The following is a 21073-nucleotide window of genomic DNA, read 5'->3' on the forward strand; positions in this document are numbered from 1 at the left end:
TTGAATTTTGTCTGTTTTATTAAATATTTTGAAAAGTTTTCAGTTTATAAGTATAAATTTGATGAATTTTTGGGTAATATTTAAGTTGTTAAACTTATATTGAAGGGTAAAAAGTTATTTATGAAACTAATAGATTTCTTTTAGATATAATAAACATGGCGCCGGATTAGGTATAAGCTTTTTGATACCAACGCGTGGCTTTATTTTGCCAAACATATGGACATGACCAAGGGCCGTGCAACACAACAAGCGAAAGGATGGGACACCAATCCTTCAGCACAAAAACAAAGCAACCTGGCAGGCTCAAAAACATCCTAGGCTGGTGGACAATAAAACAATCAGACCCTATACAGGGCAGCAGGAACCAGGATACACAGACCAATATACAGCTGCTGCCTAAAATAATTACAAAAATATCCTGCATGCTCCATGAAGTCGGGCTGAAGGTGGCTGTTTGAGAAAGCATAAACCCTACATCAGGACCCCAAAGACACACCACTCATCAAGACCCTCATCAACAGCAACTGGAAAACCAGAATATGCTGTCCCAAAACCCAGAAGATGCAGTCCCAAAACCATATACCAATCTGCAGAGTTATCAGTATAAAAGTCAGCTTGTTGTAGCATAGTGTACTGCTGTAATGTGCGCAGGGTTGAGTTTGTAATGTTAGAAATGTAGAAGGGTTGTTTTTGTAAAACAAAGTAAAAGAATAACAAAGCAACGATGACGTTTTGGTTTTATGTAATATAACAGAATGATTGTCTGTTATATAAGTGGTCGTTCTCAGCTCTGTAACTAATTAATTCAGTACACACATTTTTTGCTGAATTGTTAACCCGCCTTTTCTCTCTGTTTTTCCTTTCATGTTTCTTCTAGATTTTTCTTGTTTCTTGATAAAAACCTTCAAGAGTCCATGTTACATACTGTTGGACAGCGCACGTGCAGCAGAAAACTGGAAAAATCCCAGCAAAAGTCAATAGTGCTACTGCCAGTCCACACCAGATTTTCCATCATAACCCCATACCAGTCATCAACGAAAAACCCAGAAAGGTTTTAACCACACCACCAGTCAATAAGGAATTTGTAGTTGTGCAAGGAGGGGCTATCATGGGCAGCGTTCAGACTTCCGAGTACAAGGGATTTTGAAGCTCATCATATACCTGTAGGCAAAAGGAACGTGAAGCATACCTAAACAAGAGTAGCACAAAACAGCTCCACAAAGTAAAAAGGAGGACAAAGGGGGCATAGATTCCTGCTTCAGCCAACAACAGATCTGAGGGCTACCATCCAAAATGTCCAATTCAAGGCTCTGGTAATCTGCAAGCACAGTAACAACTCCTACACAATGTAATAAGCTCAGCATTTGAAAAAATATCGCTCAGATATTATGAAGATGAAATACAAAAATGTTATTTCGTAACAGATTAGAGGGGAAATTAAGCCATATTTTTCGAAGTCAACAGAATGCTAAATTAATGAACTTATCAAAGTGAAGGAAATAGTTGAAAAGAAGATGACTTTTATATGACCCAGGCGGGATTCTGAAATGTACACCGCAACAATTCTCAAACATCTTGATGGTGCCTTCCGAATGTTCCTCAATACCAAAGCTTGCATGATATGATAATTAATTGTGACGGTGAAGTATGTGATGAGAAGACGCACTACAGCGTAGTCTGCCAATTTGTAGGCGAACACCAAGACTGGAAATTAAAGTAACCTTTAGTTCCTTAGAATAGAGGGTGTGTAGTAAAATTAATAATCTGCCAATACACCTTCTACTACAACAAATATAATTAAGCCACGGGATTGGATAAATCCAATGGTGTAAAGCTCAGTCCACTCAAAAACATCTTGACCCCATTATACAACAAAGTTGCAACACACACTTTCTCTCTCAAAAGACAAAACAGTGGAGACTAATCATAAACTTAACAGCATCAATCATCACTTTTAACTTGTAATTACTTATTTGAAAAGTCATCAGTTTTATTAACTTCCTTGGTATTTGTTTTTTTTTTCTTGGTTTACCAAAGATGCAAAATTGCAGTCTACATCTCGGAATGGTTAATGAATGGATAAGGAAAAGTAGGTCCAGCATTTGTAAAAGGAGGAAAATTACAAAATATCATAGCTGTTAAAGCACGAACTGACATCTTGACCCCATTAAACAAATAATTGTATAAAAATAGTGACTTTCAGCTAAGACAGAGGAAAATACAGAAGTCGAGAGCTGGAGTTTTCTGGAAAATATCAGTTCAGTTTATTAAGTGAGAGGGATGAGTGTACAGTATTTTATACAGAAGACTAACGGAAGATTAACAGTAACTTCTAACATCCTACCTTAAGCTAAACTGTGACAAGTCTCAACATATATAACAAAGTTGCAATTCACACTCTCTCTCAAAAAACAAAAGCATCCATCATTTAAATTTTAAACTCTTCAGTATATATAGTTAATGCGTAAATTAATTTAATCTTCTCTTATTATCCACGTGGAGATTAATTTATTGCTGCTGATTTTGAAACAAACAATCATTGGAAAGACAGAAAAAATCTAAATAACTGAATCACTCTACTCATCGTATATGAGAGAAACTACATCAAGCACCGGAATACCAGTTCCAATCTCAATACTGTATATATAAGCCTATTTTATATCATATCAGTTGACATATTTTATTAACAAATCTTAACGATGACTTTTCAGGTGAGTGTCTTTAGGGCCAAAACTTGAGTGTGTTTGTTTACGTTCTTATTTTTCATTTTCTCTAATGAATTTTTCATATTGAAAAAAGAAATCTTTACTTTTCGACTTTTTCTTTTCTCTTTTCAGACACAGTCTCTTCACGTACGAAAACCTCTTTCCTCTCTGACATTCTCTCTCCCCTCTTACAAAAACATCTCTCTTTTCATCTAAGAACAAGTTTGATCTGTTCTCTCTCTTTCTCTCATATTTCAAAAACCACCACCGGTCCACCGACATCAACGCCAATACCATCCCCTTCCGACTTACCTTCTACCACCCTCAAAATTGCCGTATTCTGATAAGAAGACATCTTATTCCTGCAAGATTTTACTTGAAAACAACATCGATAATATAAAATCCGAAGATATGTCAGTGCTGGTGGAGGGATGCAAGCTTGCTAAACAATTGCAATCGCTTCAATTTGAGGATGGTTGGAATGAGGAAAAAAAAAAAGGAAAATGATAACAGAAGTGTCGGTGGAAATGTTGACGTATGCTGCAAACACGTGTGATTGGAAAAATCATGGTTACCAACTTAGGAAAGGTGGAGAGCTGCTCACTCATGATCGTCTTCGAATCACACATCTTGGTTTAAGTGTACAATACAGCAAAAAAGGGAGGAAAATTGGTTAATCACTTCATACCTGAATGCAGAAATAAGTGCATGCTTCATTGCACTTTTACGAAAGCTTGTTGCGTTTGATTGTTGAAATTTGTTGGATTTGATGATTGAAATATTTTGTTCAGCTGTGGTCTTACTTTATCTTGTCTCTGTTTAATTTATCATATAATATTTTTATTTTCTTTAATGCAGCAATACATGTCAATTAAAAGGTCACACACGTAAAACTCTTTATCATATGCTTCCCTTTAATATTTTTTGTAGAGAAAATAGTGAGTATATTTTACTATAATCAACTTAAAAATGTTATGGAAAATTATTCCAGACACATTGAAATACTATAATGACAACAAGCCCAATACTGCATCGGAATGACAACTTAACATCAATGATGGGAATGGCGGTGGTGACAGTAACATAACAATAAGAATGAAATTACACGTACAAAATGTTTATACAAATATGTTCATTCAAGATGTCGTAGCTGAGATCATGAAGTAATAGAGAATTGTCTTCACTTGTGCTCATTTAGAACTTTTGTCGAATACTTTGTGGACAGACCTAAAGAATACCCTCAAAACCTTTTTTAGAATGAACTTAATAAACCAAAGTGATACAGATGACAATAAAAAATATTATCCAAGAAGGAAACAACAACCACAGTATAATACATAGACAATTTTATGTGATTCATCGAAAATGGCTATGACTACATAAGCCAGTATTTGATTTCACTAAATTAAAGAGATCAACAAAAGAAAATAATCTTAGATTCTCACCTTTTAGATCTTCATCATTCCATCTCACAATCTCTCTTGAGTTTCAAGTTTTGTTCACACCAAGTTGAAGCTTTGTTCAACTCAGTATTTTTCAATCTCGTACTGCACAAACTCTCAAATAAAACATATATATTATTACAAGATTACAATAATACCCCTATACTAAAAACACAAATTATAAAATTGCCCCCATAAAAACATATATATTATTATAAGCCATACATCAATACGATCCACATTTATACTATTTATACTAATTAAACCCTCACTTATGTTATTGAATGGCCTAGAAATTAGACATTTTCCTATATTAGCAACTTGATATATTATGAAATAACCTTTAAAAAAAAATATTGTGTTGGACAATTTGAAAACTACCTTAGGCATTTTAATGATTTTTAAATGATTCATAAAAAATAATGATTATTTGAAAACTAGCTTAGGCATTTAAAAAAATATTGTGTTGGATACTTTCACATCTCTTAGGGGGGAGAAATGAAATTAAACGTTCTACTTTTTCAAAAAATTTGCTCCGTTCTTCTCGTGGTTTCAACCAACGTGAGGTTTTGCCACGTATATTTTGATACCTAGATTCATAGAAGACGTATTAATGGGAAAAAAAAAAAAAAAAGCATATTAACATAACTAACAATGGTTATTCGGTGGTAGTACACGTCCAATCGACTATTGTTCAAGGTGTCTCCAAACAAGCTTTTGTTTGCTTAAATAAAAAATATGCTAAGGAAATTTCCGAGTTCAATAACGAACTCATTAATTTCAGATACATACTTCTTCCATAGATCCTGGAACTAATCAACGGTAAATTAATCGAGTGTAGTCACAACAAGCTATTTTGTGAGACCTAATAGAAAGAACTGAGGAGAAAGTCAAAATATACTCATGGGTATAATTTTTCCATCATAATCAGGATTAATGTCTGATAATCCATTAATTCGAATAAATTTAATATGTCAAATATTACTTTAAATATATTAAATTTGATATTATTAAATATAAAATAATTTTACAGAAATTTTTAATATATTAAATAAATTATCTTTTTCATATTTTATTTCTGTTACATTAAATAATGTTAGGTTGTTATATAGTTACATGATTATTTTTAGCTGAGTGGTTAATCGCTTTATTTATTTAATTATTTATTTATTTTTTTAAAATAAAAAGAGATAGAAAAACTGAAGCAGGGGGATACTATAATTACCCATTAAAATAAATAAAAGTATTTTTAGGAATACTTTCAAGGGGTCTATTGTTAATTAATTGTCCCTAAAAAGAAATAGATGTGTCTACATTCTAGTGGTATAATGTGAATTACCCATAATCATAGAGTTTATCGCTGGAAAGAGATGCTAGATTAGATAAAATCATGGAGTTTCTCGCAGGCAGCCAAAAAAACTTTAGAAAAAATCTGCAATGCCAAGCTTGGTCAATCGAGGAATATTCTCTGCGCAATACTATAGGAAAAAGTGCCTGAAGACTTCATTAATCTATGTTTTAATTTGTCCTTCTGATATGTAAAGAAAAGACGATTAAATTTTGTCGCCTATTTCTTGTCGTTTCCTCTTTACCAAAAAGTGGGTTGATGAATTTGGTTAGCTCAAATTTCGACCTTCTCTTAGAATCGCTCCACGTATTTTCTTCAGTACTTTCATGGAAGGCGCATTTTCATTTGTCTCTCCCTTAATGATGTTTCTTGTCTGAATAGAGACCAATGGTGAGTGCTACTTGTCTTTTGGAGAATGGAAAATCATCGATCTCCACAATCATTATTGCCTAGCTACCCGTTAAAATAAATTTTCACAATTCTTCGTTTTTTATTTCTTGCTTAAACTTAATCTAAAATTCCAAAGCCATGGACATTATACTGAGATCACCACAAAATAGTTTCTAAAGGTAAAGGTACTGTTAAACATATAGATTTTTGTTTATTGTAATGAGCTTATAGATTTTTGTTTATTGGTTTGGAATTAATCCTCTGTTATTGGATAATTGTTGGAGTTGTCGACCACTTCAGCATTAATGGGTAATAGAGACGCACTCGGGGGTCCTGTTGTCCATTGACCGGACAGGTGCCTCGCTCCCCGGTGAGCAGGTGAGAGTCGCGGGGGTAGTAACCTCGAGCCCCGTAGGCGGTTTTGGGCTTTTCCATGTATAACCGCGGTAGGATTTTTTTTAAGTTACTAATTCTTTATTGGATTGGGTTTAAGAATATGATTCCTTATAAAACTGGGTTTAGTCTCTTAAACCTAGTATATAATCATATTTTTCTCTTGTTATGAAGGAGAGAGCAATTCATTCATTGTAAACGAATGAGGTGAGGCATATTGCAATAATATTGACTCAGTTTGACGTAGCCCACATTGGGTGAACCAGGGTAAATCGTACGTATTATTTTCTTTGTTCACTGTTTGATTTGTTTTACTATTATATTTTGTTCCTGTTGTTGTCTCTATTTCGTTCAATAATATCATCTTATATTATTTTATTATCACGTTGGATACTTATATTATCAAGTAATGTAAACACGTTGGATTATCAAGTAATATAAACTTAACACTAATTATGAACTTAATAGCATCGATCATCAATTTTAACTTGTAATTAATTATTTGAAAAGTCATCAGTTTTTATTAACTTCTTGAGTATTTTCTATTGATCCAAACAAAACCAAATGTTTCATTTACTTTCAAGTTTGATGTTTTATCTGTTTGTAACGCTGTTGTATTCTCATTTTGGGCTTCGGAACCATATATAAATAAAAATGATATAGGTAAAGGAGACTTAGCGGTGAAGATGGAGTAGCAGTAATAATATCAATATACAGACAAACACAAATATATAAATAAATTATTTGATATCCAGTGTTACCCTAAGACCAAATGTGATAGCCTGCCGAGACGATTATGAACATGACGAAGTTATAAAGAAGCAGAGGAAACAATTAGAAATACAGAAGCTACTTCAAAATTTCTTGGGTTTAGTAAAGATGCAAAATTGCAGTCTGCACCTCACTTAGGCTTTGCACAAGTGGGAATGGTTGATGAATGGATAAGGAAAAGCAGGTCCAGCTTTTGTAAAAGGTAGAAAATAACAAAATACCATAGCTGTTAAAGCACTAACTGACATCTTGACCCCATTAAACTTTTAATAATTGTATAAAAATAGTGACTTTGAGCTAAACCAGAGAAAAAAAGAGAAGTCCAGAGCTGGAGTTTTCTGGAAAATATCGGTTCAGTTTATCAAGTGAGAGAGATGAGTGTACAGTGTTTTATACAGAAGACTAACGGAAGATTAACAGTAACTGTAACTAATATACAGTTACTTAACGGCTTGACTAACAGACTTAGCTTATAACTCTAACATCCCCCTTTAAGCTAAACGGTGACATATCTCTCAACATATATAATAAAGTTGCAATTCACAATTCCTCTCTCAAATAACAAAAGCATCAGTCATCAATTTTTAAACTCTTCAGTAAATATAGTTAATGCGTAAATTAATTTTAATCTTCTCTAATTATCCACGTGGAGATTAATTTTTTTGCTGCTGATTTTGAAACAAACAATCATTGAAAAAAACATAGAAAAATCTTAAATAACTGAATCAGTCCACTTATCATATATATATAAGAATTTTTAAAAATTAATTTTAATCTTCTCTAATTATCCACGTGCAATTCACACCAGATAAAATAGCAATTCACACTTCCTCTCTCAAAAAGCAAAAGCATCAGTCATTAATTTTTTTTTTTCAGAATTTTTAAAAATCTATAAAAAGGGAATGTGAATGTAATATTTTTTTTTATAATCAATTTTTCGTATTAAAAAGAAGACATTTCTTTTTTACTTTCTCTTTCCTTTTTTCTGACACTGTCTCGTCTCCTGTGAAAACCTTTTCTCTCTAACATTCTATCTCCTCTCTTACAAAAACATCTCTCCTTTCGTCTGAAAACAAGTTTGATCTATTCTCTCTCTTCCTCTCATATTTCAAACTTTCAACTCTAGCCACCGCCGGTCCACCAACACCAATACCATCCCCTTCCGACTTACCTTCTACCACCGTCGAAATTGCCGTATTCTGACAAGAAGACATCTTATTCCTGTAAGGTTATTCTTTTTATTCTTTTATTTTTATTCAAGTAACAACTCAAGCAAACAAATCTCAAAACCATGTATCAAAAAACTAATCCACCAGTACAACAATATGTAGAAAAAAAAAAAACAAAAAAAAAAGGGCGGCTTGTGGATTAGAATAAGATAAACCTTAGGGGTGGTGAGAGATAATAATCTTTTTTTTTTTTTGGTGTCTGAATCCTTAAACGAAGGTTTAGGGTGTGTTCTTTTATGCTCATGACAAAAGTTTAGGGTGTGTTTTTTATGAATCCGTTTTATGTTTTGTGAAAAAATTGAAAATGACGATATGCCGAAAATAAAAATGCATTTGATATATTTGTCTGAAAACAATATCTTAAAACTGAGAAAATAAAAACGTGTTTGACATTTTGTTTCTACAACAATATTTTGAAAATAAGAAAATGAAAATGTAGTCTGTCGTGAAACAACGATTTAAATTCAGAACTTTAAATAAATTTTTAATTACGTTTTGCATTAATTTTAATATTCATTAAATATAATAACTAAAAGATAATCAATAATAAATAATTATTTAAAATTAGTTATTTAAATTTATATTAATTCTTTTATTAATACTTATTCTAAAATAGTAGGATTGACTATTGCTTTTGAAAATTATTGAATAATCTTTTTTATCTTAATCCTTTTTTTTTTTTTTTTAAATTTTTAAAACTTAGATACATAACATAAATTAATAATTATTAAAATATATTTATAAACAAAATTAATTTCAATAGAGTTAAAATACATTTATTATTTTTTTATTTTCTTCATCTTCTTTCTCAATTCCAATTCTCTACCACTTCATCTTTTTACTTTAAAAAAAATACCCTAGATGTAATATTAATTGGCGGCACACACAATCTCTAGACCTAGGAAAGAAAGTGTCTGCAAACAAGATGGTGGTGCCACCGCAGTTGCCTTGTTTAACATGGCCAGAAGCGGCCTTTTTGGCCACCAGTAAGATGAAAGGTGATGGTTCACAGGTTCAGATCTTGTACCATCATGAAAAGTCCAATTCTTTTCTTCTCTACATTAGGAAGTCCGTAAATTTAATTCATGAGTAGAGTGTTATAAACAGTTAATTTCATTTTCTCCTATACAAACTAACGTGGTATATATATATATATATATTTTTTTTTTTTTTATGATGAGATTTTAGAATTATCGGTCGGGTCTCATAGCTACCCTTATTAGCATCTGAAGAGTGACTCAAACTTAGGATCTATTGAGTAATACATGTAAGACTCTTTATCGAATAATTCATTTAATTTATTTATTAAGTTGTCATTCTTAAATTATTGTATTAAGTTTTATATTGTATCAAATATACATAGTAAACAAATTGTTCTTTTTTTGATTAATTTTTGCTTGCAGATAATTTCATCTTTGAGATGGACGGAGATGATTATGAGGAGAAGCAAGGTCATGAGTACGTAGAAAAAGCATTGTTAAGATTGGAAGTTCAAGCATTCATTTTAGTTGGCCTTTGTTTACAAATCATTCTGATCATATTTGGCTTTCGAAGAAAATTTATTGTTAGAAGTTGGATAAGAGTCCTTGTCTGGTCAGCATATTTAGGAGCAAATTGGATGGCAACTGTTGCCCTCGGCAACCTCGGAAAATACGAAGAATATGGTAAAGTAGACTGTGGCATTTATAAGGATGAATATGATTATATATGTGACCGGTATATAAAGTTTGTGGAAGGAAACAAAAAACTCAGCCTATTGTGGTCACCCTTCCTTCTCCTACACCTTGCTGGTCCAGACACTATCTCAGCTTACTCCTTAGAAGACAATGATTTGTGGTCGAGGACCTTTTTCATGTTCATTGCGAACGTCGGGGGAGTGTTTTATCTCTTTGCAATAACCTTGAGCAGCATGGTTACTTTCAGAGAATATATATCCGTTCCAATATTTATTTCTGGAATTATTAAATATGGAGAGAGAGTTTATGTACTTTGGTCTTCAAGCACAGACCGTTTTAAAGAGTCTTTGCTCTCAAATCCTGATCCGTTTCCAGATCTTGTTAAAATCACAAAACAAGATATGGAGAAAAAGCTAGAGGGGGAGGAAATTGATATTGAGAGGGAAGCAGTAAAGGATGAATCACATCAAATCTTTGAAGCTTTTTTTCTGTTCAAGAGTTTTGCAAATTTATTTTCAGGTCTTATTATTGATGACAATGAATTGTTGATAAGTAACAAGATCTTTAGCGGAAAGTTGGCTGAAGACGCTTTCAATTTGGTAGCAATTGAGCTTGGGATCATGTATGATGTTCTCTACACGAAGGCTATTGTTGCCTATTCTCGACTAGGAATCTTTCTCCGTTGCATCAGCTTCTTTTGCTCCTCTTTCTCATTAATTTTGTTCCCACTTTACATTCAATTTGGTTATTTCTCTCTGGTTGACACCTTAATAACTTTCTCACTTCTAGCTGTGGCTTTTCTTCTTGAAATTCTTGCCGTCGTCGAACTTTATTCAACTGATTGGGCAACGCTTATTCGTTTAATTAAAAAAAAGAAAGCACAACCAATCTCAGTTTTTGGCAATCGCAAGAGGTGGTCGAAGGTCATGGGACAATTCAATCTTTTAAGTTGTTGCTTCAAAGAGGAGTCAGCCAAATATATGAGGGTCCAAAATTTCTTCTTCATCGGGAAACGGTTAACGATTCATCTGAACTTAAGTTGGGAAGATGTAAGTGTTGATTTACAAAAGATGATTTTCAAGGAGCTCTCAGAGAAAATCGACAAATATAAACTACATGATGATCATTTTTGCGACACTCATTTACTGGAGAAAATATTGCATCAAAGAGGTGATTATGTGCTTCAAGAAAGGTATAATTTTGAAGAATTTAATTGGTGCATTAACAAGGTGGAATTGGATCACAGCCTTCTCCTTTGGCATATAGCGACTGATCTTTGTTATTACGAAGATTTTGATAAACATGAAGGTACCGATAATAATTTTCATCAAACTAGCAAATTTGGCAAATGTTTGTCTGATTACATGTTGTATCTTCTTGTGGCATGTCCCTACATGATGCCTAAAGGAAATGGTGAGTTAAGGTTTAGAAAAACCTGTGTCATGGTAAGGAGGTTCATTCAATCATCAAAAGCGAGTTCTACATCAATCCAAAGAGCAGAAGATTGCAAGATTTTACTTGAAGACAACATCGATAATATAAAATCCGAAGATATGTCAGTTCTGGTGGAGGGGTGCAAGCTTGCTAAACAATTGCAATTGCTTCAATCTGAGGATGGTTGGAATGAGGAAAAAAAATGGAAAATGATAACAGAAGTGTGGGTGTAAATGTTGACGTATGTTGCTAACCAGTGTGATTGGAAAGATCATGGTTACCAACTTAGGAAAGGTGGAGAGCTGCGCACTCATGTTCGTCTTCTAATGACACATCTTGGTCTAAGTGTACAATACAGCAAAAATGGGAGGAAAATTGATTAATCACTTCATCCCTGAATGCAAAAATAAGTGTGTGCTTCATTGCACTTGTACAAAAGCTTGTTGCGTTTGATTGTTGAAATTTTAGTAGTGCCATGCTTTGAAGTTGTACAAAAGCTTGTTGGATTTGATGATTGAAATACTTTTTCAGCTGTGACTCTATGATGACAATTTTGTCAAGCCCTCTATGATTCAAAGAATTATTATTTAATACTAAAACCTAACATGGCCTCAATAGCAACGTAAAGCCATTAGTGGTGCCTAGGAGGTCATCTCCTACCTCGTGATATATCCTGAGGCCATTCTAAGCCTTATAATGATCAAAGGAAGCCACTCTAGCCACAAGCAATTGCCGGAGGCCATTTTGGCCTTGAGTACTGCCAGAACGTAGAATTTGACGTTTTGAATTTTGGGGTTTTTTTTGTCAGTTTTTGAAATTTGTGTTTTATTAAATATTTTGAAAAGATTTCAGTTTAAGTATAAATCGATGAATTTGTGGGTAATATTTAAGTTGTTAAACTTATATTGAAGGGTAAAAAGTTATTTCTAAATTTAATAGATTTCTTTAGATATAACAAACATGGTGATTAGGTACAAGTTTTTTTATACCAACGTGCGGTTTTTTATTTTGCCAAACATATGGAGTTTGACCATAATATCGCTTAGACAATATGAAGATGAAATACAAAAAAGTAATATTGCAAAGGATTAGAGGGGAAATTAAGCCATATTTTTTAAGCTAACAGAATGCTAAATTAAAAACTTACCAAAGTGAAGAAAATAGCTGAAAAGATGATGACTTTTATATGACCCAGGTGGGATTATGAAATGTAAACCGCAACAATTTTTAGACATTGGATAGTCCCTCCTGAATGCTTGTCAATACTACAGTTTTCACGATACGATAATGAATTTTCTCAGTGAAGTATGTGATGATAAGACGCACAACAACGTAGTCTACCAATTTGTGGGCGAACACCGGGACTGGAAATTAAAATAAACATTAGTGCCTTAGAATAGAGGGTGTCTAATCAAATTAATAACTTAACAGCATCAATCATCAATTTTAACTTCTAATTAATTAATTGAAAAGTCATCAGTTTTATTAACTTCCTTAGTATTTTCTATCGATCCAAACAAAACCAAATGTTTCGTTTACTTTTGGTTTGATATTTTATCTGTTTGTAACTCTGTTGTGTTCTCATTTTGGCCTTCGGAACTATGTTTATATAAGCAAGACATAGGTAAAGGAGACTTAGCGGTGAAGATGAAGTAGCAGTAATAACATATAGACAAATACAAATATATAAATAAATTACTTGATATCTAGTGTTACAAACAATCATTGGAAAGACATAGAAAGAATCCTACGTAACTGAATCAATCCACTCATATACAAGAGAAACTACATCAAGCACCGGACTACCAGCTTCAATCTCTCTCTCTCTCTATATATAAACCTGTTTTGGCACTTCATAGATATTCAGTATTCGCAAATTGAATTATTTATCAAGTCATAGATTAGCTACTGTGAGGCCCGTGATGGAACCATTATGGCGGTGGAATATTGGTGGCCATATGACTGTGAACCGGTGACAGTGTTGCTGGAGGTGCCGTATGTGGTGGTGGTGATGATAGAGTAGCAGTGATAAAAGACAAACACAATAGATAATATATATTTACTAAATTACTTGCTATCCAGTACTGTTACCTAAGACAAATGCCACTCCCATACGAGAAAGAATGCGATAGCTTGCAGTGAATATGAACTTGGAGAAGATGTGAATAAGCATCACGGGGTTGAACGAGTTAAGAAGACTCATCAATTGTTCTGGGCTAATGGAGATCATTTCGGTATTGTTGAAGTGAAGCCGCTAAAACGCTGTCGCATGGTGCTTAAAGTGACTAAGTGATGCGTTGCCGTTTTGGGTTTTCTGCTTGAATGAATCCTAAGCGTTGATTTCATCTCATCGAACGGCTGCTCTTCTCCATCCGGTCAACAGTATATAAGCAGCCCCCAAACTGCAGTTTCAACAATCAGTCTTCCTTCTTTCTTTCGTGAAAAAAACGAGTGCTCTCAAATTTTTCATTGTTCAGTCCAAAAATCAGTGTAGCTTCAGTGAGTGAGTGATTAGTTCTTGATTAAAAACTTTTTGTTTGTTCTTGATTATGTTATTGTGTGGATTGTTTTGGCTGTGTGATTGATCGATATTTGAGATTGATTATTAGGCTTGAATCTTAACAGGTATGTTGCGAAAGAAATGGTTAGCTATATTATCAAATAGGCTAGTGAGAGAATTTGCTCTCCCTTCTCTCTAGGATTAGTGAACCTTAACCTTTTTTCATTTCATTTTCACCCTTCCCGCCATCCCTCCACAACCTTCCACCCCATTATTCCACCTTCTCCTTATTCCCCTCCTTTCCCCGCCACACCCTCCAGTATTCCCACCCTCCTTTACCACCTTGTGTGTTTTTTTTTTCCTCCACCTTTTTTAAGCCAACCCAACCTGTTCTTTACTGCTCACTCGTCCTCTCCAGGATGTAATTGGTCTTGGGTGTGCTGGTGGCCGGAGCTGGTTATGGTTGGCCGGAGAAGCTTGCCTTCTTGGAAGGTTGGTGTCCCTTTGGCAAAGGTCAGGTTTCTTCTTTGGGAATGTTGGGGGTCAAACAGGTTTGAGCTTTGTTTGACTTCTTTGTGTTTGATTTTGGCTTTTCCCTCCTTCCTATCCATTAAGATTTCCTTGCATTTTGATTGGTTAATAACATGTCCCCTTAGTAATTTTCTTTATTTCTTTGTCACTAAATATCTTTATCCTTTGGTTTTTCAGCACCATGCCACCTCACCAATCTACCTTATCTTCTTTATCTCCACCTCATCAAACTATTGCTGACTCATTCTGCCACATCACCCGAGACGCACCTCTCCTTGCCACGTCACCTATGCCACGTCATCACCTCATTTAGACCGGAAAAAAAAAAAAAAAAAAAAAAAATTATGCTCACCCGGCTCTTGCTCCTTGCACCAACATTTCAAATGAATGTTTGAAGGGAGAGACTAGTTGTAAAAAGGAGTTTGTCCAAGTGAGGTTGATGAAATTGGGTGATGGGGGGGAATTCCGAGTTTGAAGAAGGAGAGATTGGATGGGTTGAAAAAGCTGCGGTTTGTATGGATTCCGAAATTGTTGAAGCGAATGTGGGTGATGGTAGTGAAGTAAAAAAACTTCCTTCTTGGTCAATGAGTAATCATCCTGTTACTGTGCGTGAAATCGAAGAACTCTCTGGATGGTCATGACGAATGTTTTCTGCACAATACTTAAGAAAAAAGTGCAATCTATGTTTTCATTTGTCCTTCTAATTTCTAAAGAAAAGACGATTCAACTTTGCCGCCCATTTCTTCTCGTTTCTTCTTTACCAAAAAGTGGGTTGACGAATATGGTTAGGATGAACGGCTCATGTTTCGACCTTCTCTTAGGATCCACGAATCCTCTTCTGTCTTTTTGGAGAATGGAAAAAATTATGTAAGGTTGAAAATGATTACATGCAGAATATAGAGACCCAAGTGGAACAGAGAAAGGAAAGCCACAATCATTATTGCCTAGCTACCCATTAAAATATATTTTTACAATTCTACGTTTTCTATTTCTTTCTCAAAATTAATCTAAAACCCCAAAGCCAAGAAAATTACACTGAGATCATTATAAAAATAGTTTCTAACGATACCGTTAAACTTATAGACTTTTATTTTTATTTTTATTTTGTTGAGGGGTAATTAAATAGTCAGTAAGGACAAAAGGGTGTTGGTGGTCTTTTTATATTTCTGAAAAATTATTCAAAAGTAATAAAAATAAAACTAAATGTATTATTAATAAAGAATTATCCACTGTTGATTTGGGCCTAATTATGATCGTTGCATCTCTTTTCTTAAACTTTGACCACGTTTTTTGAGTAACAAACTCCATACAAGAGAATGAATACAGCTCCTCTGAAAATACATAATATTGTTTAATAAATTAGTTAAGAATAATACTATATATATATATATATATATATAATATTTCTTATACAACAACAAGATATAATTGGGTGAAAGTTTAATTTTAATTTTAAATTAATCAATCATATCTTGCTACATAATATTGTATGAAAAATATTGTATGAAAATGATGTATGTGTAGTATTACTCATTAATTAAACCAATTTGTTGGTGTATACAGTAGATTTAAAGTGAAAGTAATATGTCGTGGCATCTGAGAAGTACCTATGTAGCTTAAGGAGAGCACTCACTCCAAAGAGTGAGGCATCCTCTCTTTAACCCTTCTGTTAGCTAGAGTAAATATATATATGTACATAAGCAAGAGGCTGAAATTTCCCAACATTTTCACGGGACAAAATCACGTTGACTGTGGTCAACACAGTTATATTTCACGAGGTCATAAGTGTGAATAGAAAAAGATAGCGATAATACCCATCACACCCCCTATAACTCCTGAAATTTGTAGCCTCTAAAAACTCCAAAAACTACTAAACAGACCCTCTACCATTAAAAAGCATCCTTTAATTGGCTAATGGGGGGAAATTTCTTCATTCAAATCATATCATAGCACATATCAGCGACTTTTCAAGGTTACTAATGTAATTTGTGTTTCACTTTTTTAAGATAAAAGTGTCAATTATTAATAGCCACTTGTACGGACAAATAGACATTTATATTTTACTTTATAAGGGTAATTTGGTCCATAAATTTCTAATTTCAATTTTTAAAATTTTAAAATTTCTTTCCAATTGCCATATCAACAGTTGCAAATTCATATTGCAGTCTAATATTGGATGCATACGCAAGGGCAAATAAGGTATTCCAAAGGTAAAAAAGAGCCAACATCCAATTAAGTTAGAGGGAAGAGAGGGAAGGAATGGTGATTTTTAACAATAGAGGATCTGTTTTACAGTTTTTATGTTTTGGGGGCTACCAAGTATTGCGAGTTACAGGGGTATTTGGTATTAAACCAAAGAAATATTATAAAAAGTGGTTCGTCTTTCAATATACGAGCTAGGATAAAAAGACCAGGATTAAAAAAGACCGAATTTAATTAAATAAAAAGGTCACATCAAATTACTTTAGCCACCCTAGCTAGGTTTGGAAGAACATGCCACCCTTGATTTAAAAAGCCATCAACTTGAATCATCAGGTGTGGTCCATCTCGTAATTGGACTTCAAGTGGGATGAATTTTACTTGTAATGTTAGAGTTTGTACGACACTGAAAGTATCTTGTGGTTATGATACTTACCTGAACCCCAATCAAGATTAGTCTTATAATTTCAAGTATAGGGGAACTTGAGACTTCTTAAAAAAAAAAAAAAAAAAAAAAAAAAAAAAAAAAAAAAAAAAAAACCATCAACTTGCCACATATTTTCCAATTTTAAACATAAAACTTAACGGTCAAAGAGATTTTTCGTCTTTATGTTCAACATATATAAACTTTAAATTTTTTTTAACTTAATCTCAACATATATAACCTTGATTTTGTGTAATGTGTTGTTTGAATGAAAGAGGTGAAGAAGAGGGTATTAGTGCTAATTTTACTAAATTGAGACTTAAAGAGTCATTTTCAATCTACTTATCATTATAAAAATATTTTTAAGGGTTAAAAAGGTATTTGATCTATCAAAGTTGGTCACAGATTCTGGACGGAGACTGCTGAAGGGTGGAAAATTGATAGTTTTTTAATATGAGTGTCCCAAGTAATTTGCTAAATTTAGGGTAGGTATATGTGATTCAGCATAGAAAAGACAAATGTATAATGGACTAATTAGCCGGCAGTAGAATCTAAAAGTAATATTTAGGTCCTTGTCAATTAATAACGGTTTAAATTTTTTTTTTTTTTTTTTTTTTTGTAAAGTCTAAAATATCCCAAATTTTAGAAAAAGTTCCACCATTAGAATTTAATTATTGTAAAACGATATAACTTAAAACTTATAATGTATGAGGTAAAACGTTTAATAAGTAATTGTAATATTTATAATATGCAAGCATAACAAAAAGAGATAAAATGGTAAGTTATAGCATTTTATAAATTAAAAAAGGAAAGGAAAGTGATTTTAACGTGTTTTGTTGATTATATAATTCGTTTATTTTTTAATGAATTTTATAATTATAAGAATCAAGCATTGCCAAAGATTTCAACAATTGATCAATTGTACTACGTATATAGAAATCAACAAAAGTTAGAAGTCCCAAACTTTAAATATCATTTCTCCTTGGGTTAACAAGAAGGGGGTGAAACTAGAAATTTATTTTGAGGACGATTGAATTTTTTTTTTTCCTTCAAAATAATTCTTAATTACATATATTTTCTTTCGGATAAATCTCGATGGAGTGAGAAATATTTATCGATAGAAAAAATGATTTACTTATTCGGGGAGACATAATGAATCTTTAGAGTCTATTTGGTAAAACTTATCTATTAGCCAAATAACTTATTTAAAGGCATAAAACCCTTTTTTTATATAAGATATTTAAAGTTTTGAAATTTCAAAAGTATCTTATTCTATTTTATAGGTTTGACTTAACTTATTCTTGTATATTAAAACCTTTTTTGGTAAATTAATACTAAAAAATATTTTTTTTTATTTTCTTAACCGAACAACTAATAGATTTCTCAATAAGACTATATTTTCAAATGCACTATTTCAATAAGCATTACTCAAATAAGTTGTACCAAATGGAGCCTTACCATGCACGCCAATTTTATTTTATTTTTAAATAAAAAACAAACTATAATTATGTGTTAATAGAGTAAAAAGGAATTTACAAATGAATGAGAGAGGCATATATATATCTATATATATTACATTTTCCTAGTCCAAAACAATCAAACACTAAAACGGTCATTAACAACTATTTTATTGACTTCCGTAAACGGCGTTTGAACAACAATGGTGCTTTTAATAGCTTCCAGTAATCATTGTGGTTCTTCATACTTTCCTATCTCTTACGGGTAGCAGATAAAATTAACCTTTATTCCTTTTCCGAAACTCTTAGCCGGGCTGCAGCCGGGATGATGCAACATTTGGTTCCGCCACTTATATTTGGGTACCTGGATCCGTAGAAGATGTATATAACAGAAAAAAAGAAAAGCATGTTGACATAACTAACAATGGTTAGCCGATGGTAGTACTCGTTTAGCCGACTATTGTTCAAGGTGTCTCCAAACAAGTTTTTGTTTGCTTGAATAAAAAGCATGCTAAGAAAATTTCCAAGTCCAATAACGAACTCATTAATTTCGGATACATACTCCTTCCATGGATCTTGGAACTGATCAACAATGAATTCATCGAGTCCAGTTGCAACAAGCCCTTCCGTGAGACCTAACAGAAAGAACTGAGGAGAAAGCCAGAATATACTCATGGGTATAGTTCTATAATCATCAGGCTTAATGTTCGATAATCCATTATCTCGAATTATTGTCGTCCTACGATGCTCAACCTGCCATCCAACAGAAGAGCAAAGTATAGATGAAACAATTCCAGCCCAAATTCCAACTTGTATAGCTGTTTTCCTTTTAGCTTTTGGTATCCATTCTGAGTGGACTAATATCAATAACAGAGAGGAGCCCATTCGCCGTGAAAGACTTTTAAGTATAAATAGGGATACTAAAAAATCTGAGGACTCCATATTGGTTCCCTGGTCAGGAAAAAAGGTGTCACCTGTTGATAATACCAAACCAACCACAAGAATGGTAGTCCACATGGGAATCAAACTTAAAAAATGCTTTACTAACTGGACATCTGACGCACTACAAATCCTGCCAAACTTCTTCTCTTCTTCTTGACTGTGAGTGGAGGAATCTATAATGGCAACGTTGTCAAGCCCTCTGCAATTTAGAGAATTGTTATGACTCATGCTGATAATTTTGTCAAGCCCTTATGATTCAAAGAATTATTATTTAATACTAAAACCTAACATGGCCTCAATAGCAACGTAAAGCCATTAGTGGTGCTAGGAGGCATCTCCTACCTCGTGATATATCCTGAGGCCATTCTAAGCCTTATAATGATCAAAGGAAGCCACTCTAGCCACAAGCAATTGCCGGAGGCCATTTGGCCTTGAGTATGCCAGAACGAGATTTGCGTTTTGAATTTTGGGGTTTTTTGTCAGTTTTTGAAATTTGTGTTTATTAAATATTTGAAAAGATTTCAGTTTAAGTATAATGATGATTTGTGGGTAATATTTAAGTTGTTAAACTTATATTGAAGGGTAAAAAGTTATTTCTATTTAATAGATTTCTTTAGATATAACAAACATGGGATTAGGTACAAGTTTTTTATACCAAATGCGGTTTTTTATTTTGCCAAACATATGGAGTTGACCATAATATCGCTTAGACAATATGAAGATGAAATACAAAAAAGTAATATTGAAAGGATTAGAGGGGAAATTAGCCATATTTTTTAAGTTGAATGCTAAATTAAAAACTACCAAAGTGAAGAAAATAGCTGAAAAGATGATGACTTTTATATGACCCAGGTGGGATTATGAAATGTAACCGCAACAATTTTTAGACATTGGATAGTCCCCCGAGTTGTCAATACTACAGTTTTCACGATACGATAATGAATTTTCCAGTGAAGTATGATGTAAGACGCACAACAACGTAGTCTACCATTTGTGGGCGAACACGGACGGAAATTAAAATAACTTAGTGCGAATAGAGGGTGTCTAATCAAATTAATAACTTAACAGCATCAATCATCAATTTTAACTTCTAATTAATTAATTGAAAAGTCATCAGTTTTATTAATTCCTTAGTATTTCTATCGATCCAAACAAAACCAAATGTTTCGTTTACTTTTGGTTTGATATTTTTATCTGTTTGTAACTCTGTGTGTTCTCATTTTGGCCTTCGGAACTATGTTATATAAGCAAGACATAGGTAAAGAGAGACTTAGCGGTGAAGATGAAGTAGCAGTAATAAATATAGACAAATACACAATAAAAAAATTACTTGATATCTAGTGTTACAAACAATCATTGGAAAGACATAGAAAGAATCCTACGAACTGAATCAATCCACTCATATACAAGAGAAACTACATCAAGCACCGGACTACCAGCTTCAATCTCTCTCTCTCTCTATATATAAACCTGTTTTGGCACTTCATAGATATTCAGTATTCGCAAATTGAATTATTTATCAAGTCATAGATTAGCTACTGTGAGGCCGTGATGGAACCATTATGGCGGTGGAATATTGGTGGCCATATGACTGTGAACCGGTGACAGTGTTGCTGGAGGTGCCGTATGTGG

At 33.2% G+C, this 21073-nt stretch overlaps 2 protein-coding genes across 2 annotated transcripts; one reads left to right on the forward strand and one right to left on the reverse strand.

Annotated features, from left to right (window-relative positions):
* Window positions 1-8042: 8042 nt before the first annotated feature.
* LOC116129553 lies at window positions 8043-11621 on the forward strand. The gene is made up of 2 exons (XM_031415271.1): window positions 8043-8272; window positions 9682-11621. The coding sequence occupies exon 2, from the start codon at window positions 9699-9701 to the stop codon at window positions 11619-11621; it is 1923 nt and encodes a 640-aa protein (XP_031271131.1). The 5' UTR covers window positions 8043-8272; window positions 9682-9698.
* A 7163-nt stretch (window positions 11622-18784) lies between these two features.
* Window positions 18785-19669, reverse strand: LOC116129554 (protein NRT1/ PTR FAMILY 5.5-like). Its single transcript, XM_031415272.1, has one exon. The coding sequence runs from the start codon at window positions 19667-19669 to the stop codon at window positions 18785-18787; it is 885 nt and encodes a 294-aa protein (XP_031271132.1).
* Window positions 19670-21073: the final 1404 nt, after the last annotated feature.

This window comes from Pistacia vera, unplaced genomic scaffold (genome assembly GCF_008641045.1).
Source record: "Pistacia vera cultivar Batoury unplaced genomic scaffold, PisVer_v2 Contig212, whole genome shotgun sequence".
Classification (NCBI taxonomy): Eukaryota; Viridiplantae; Streptophyta; class Magnoliopsida; order Sapindales; family Anacardiaceae; genus Pistacia; species Pistacia vera.

Bases quoted from the DNA above. Each gene is read 5' to 3' on its own strand.
- LOC116129553 (XM_031415271.1), top strand. From the start codon at position 9,699: ATGGACGGAGATGATTATGAGGAGAAGCAAGGTCATGAGTACGTAGAA.
- LOC116129554 (XM_031415272.1), bottom strand. From the start codon at position 19,669: ATGAGTCATAACAATTCTCTAAATTGCAGAGGGCTTGACAACGTTGCC.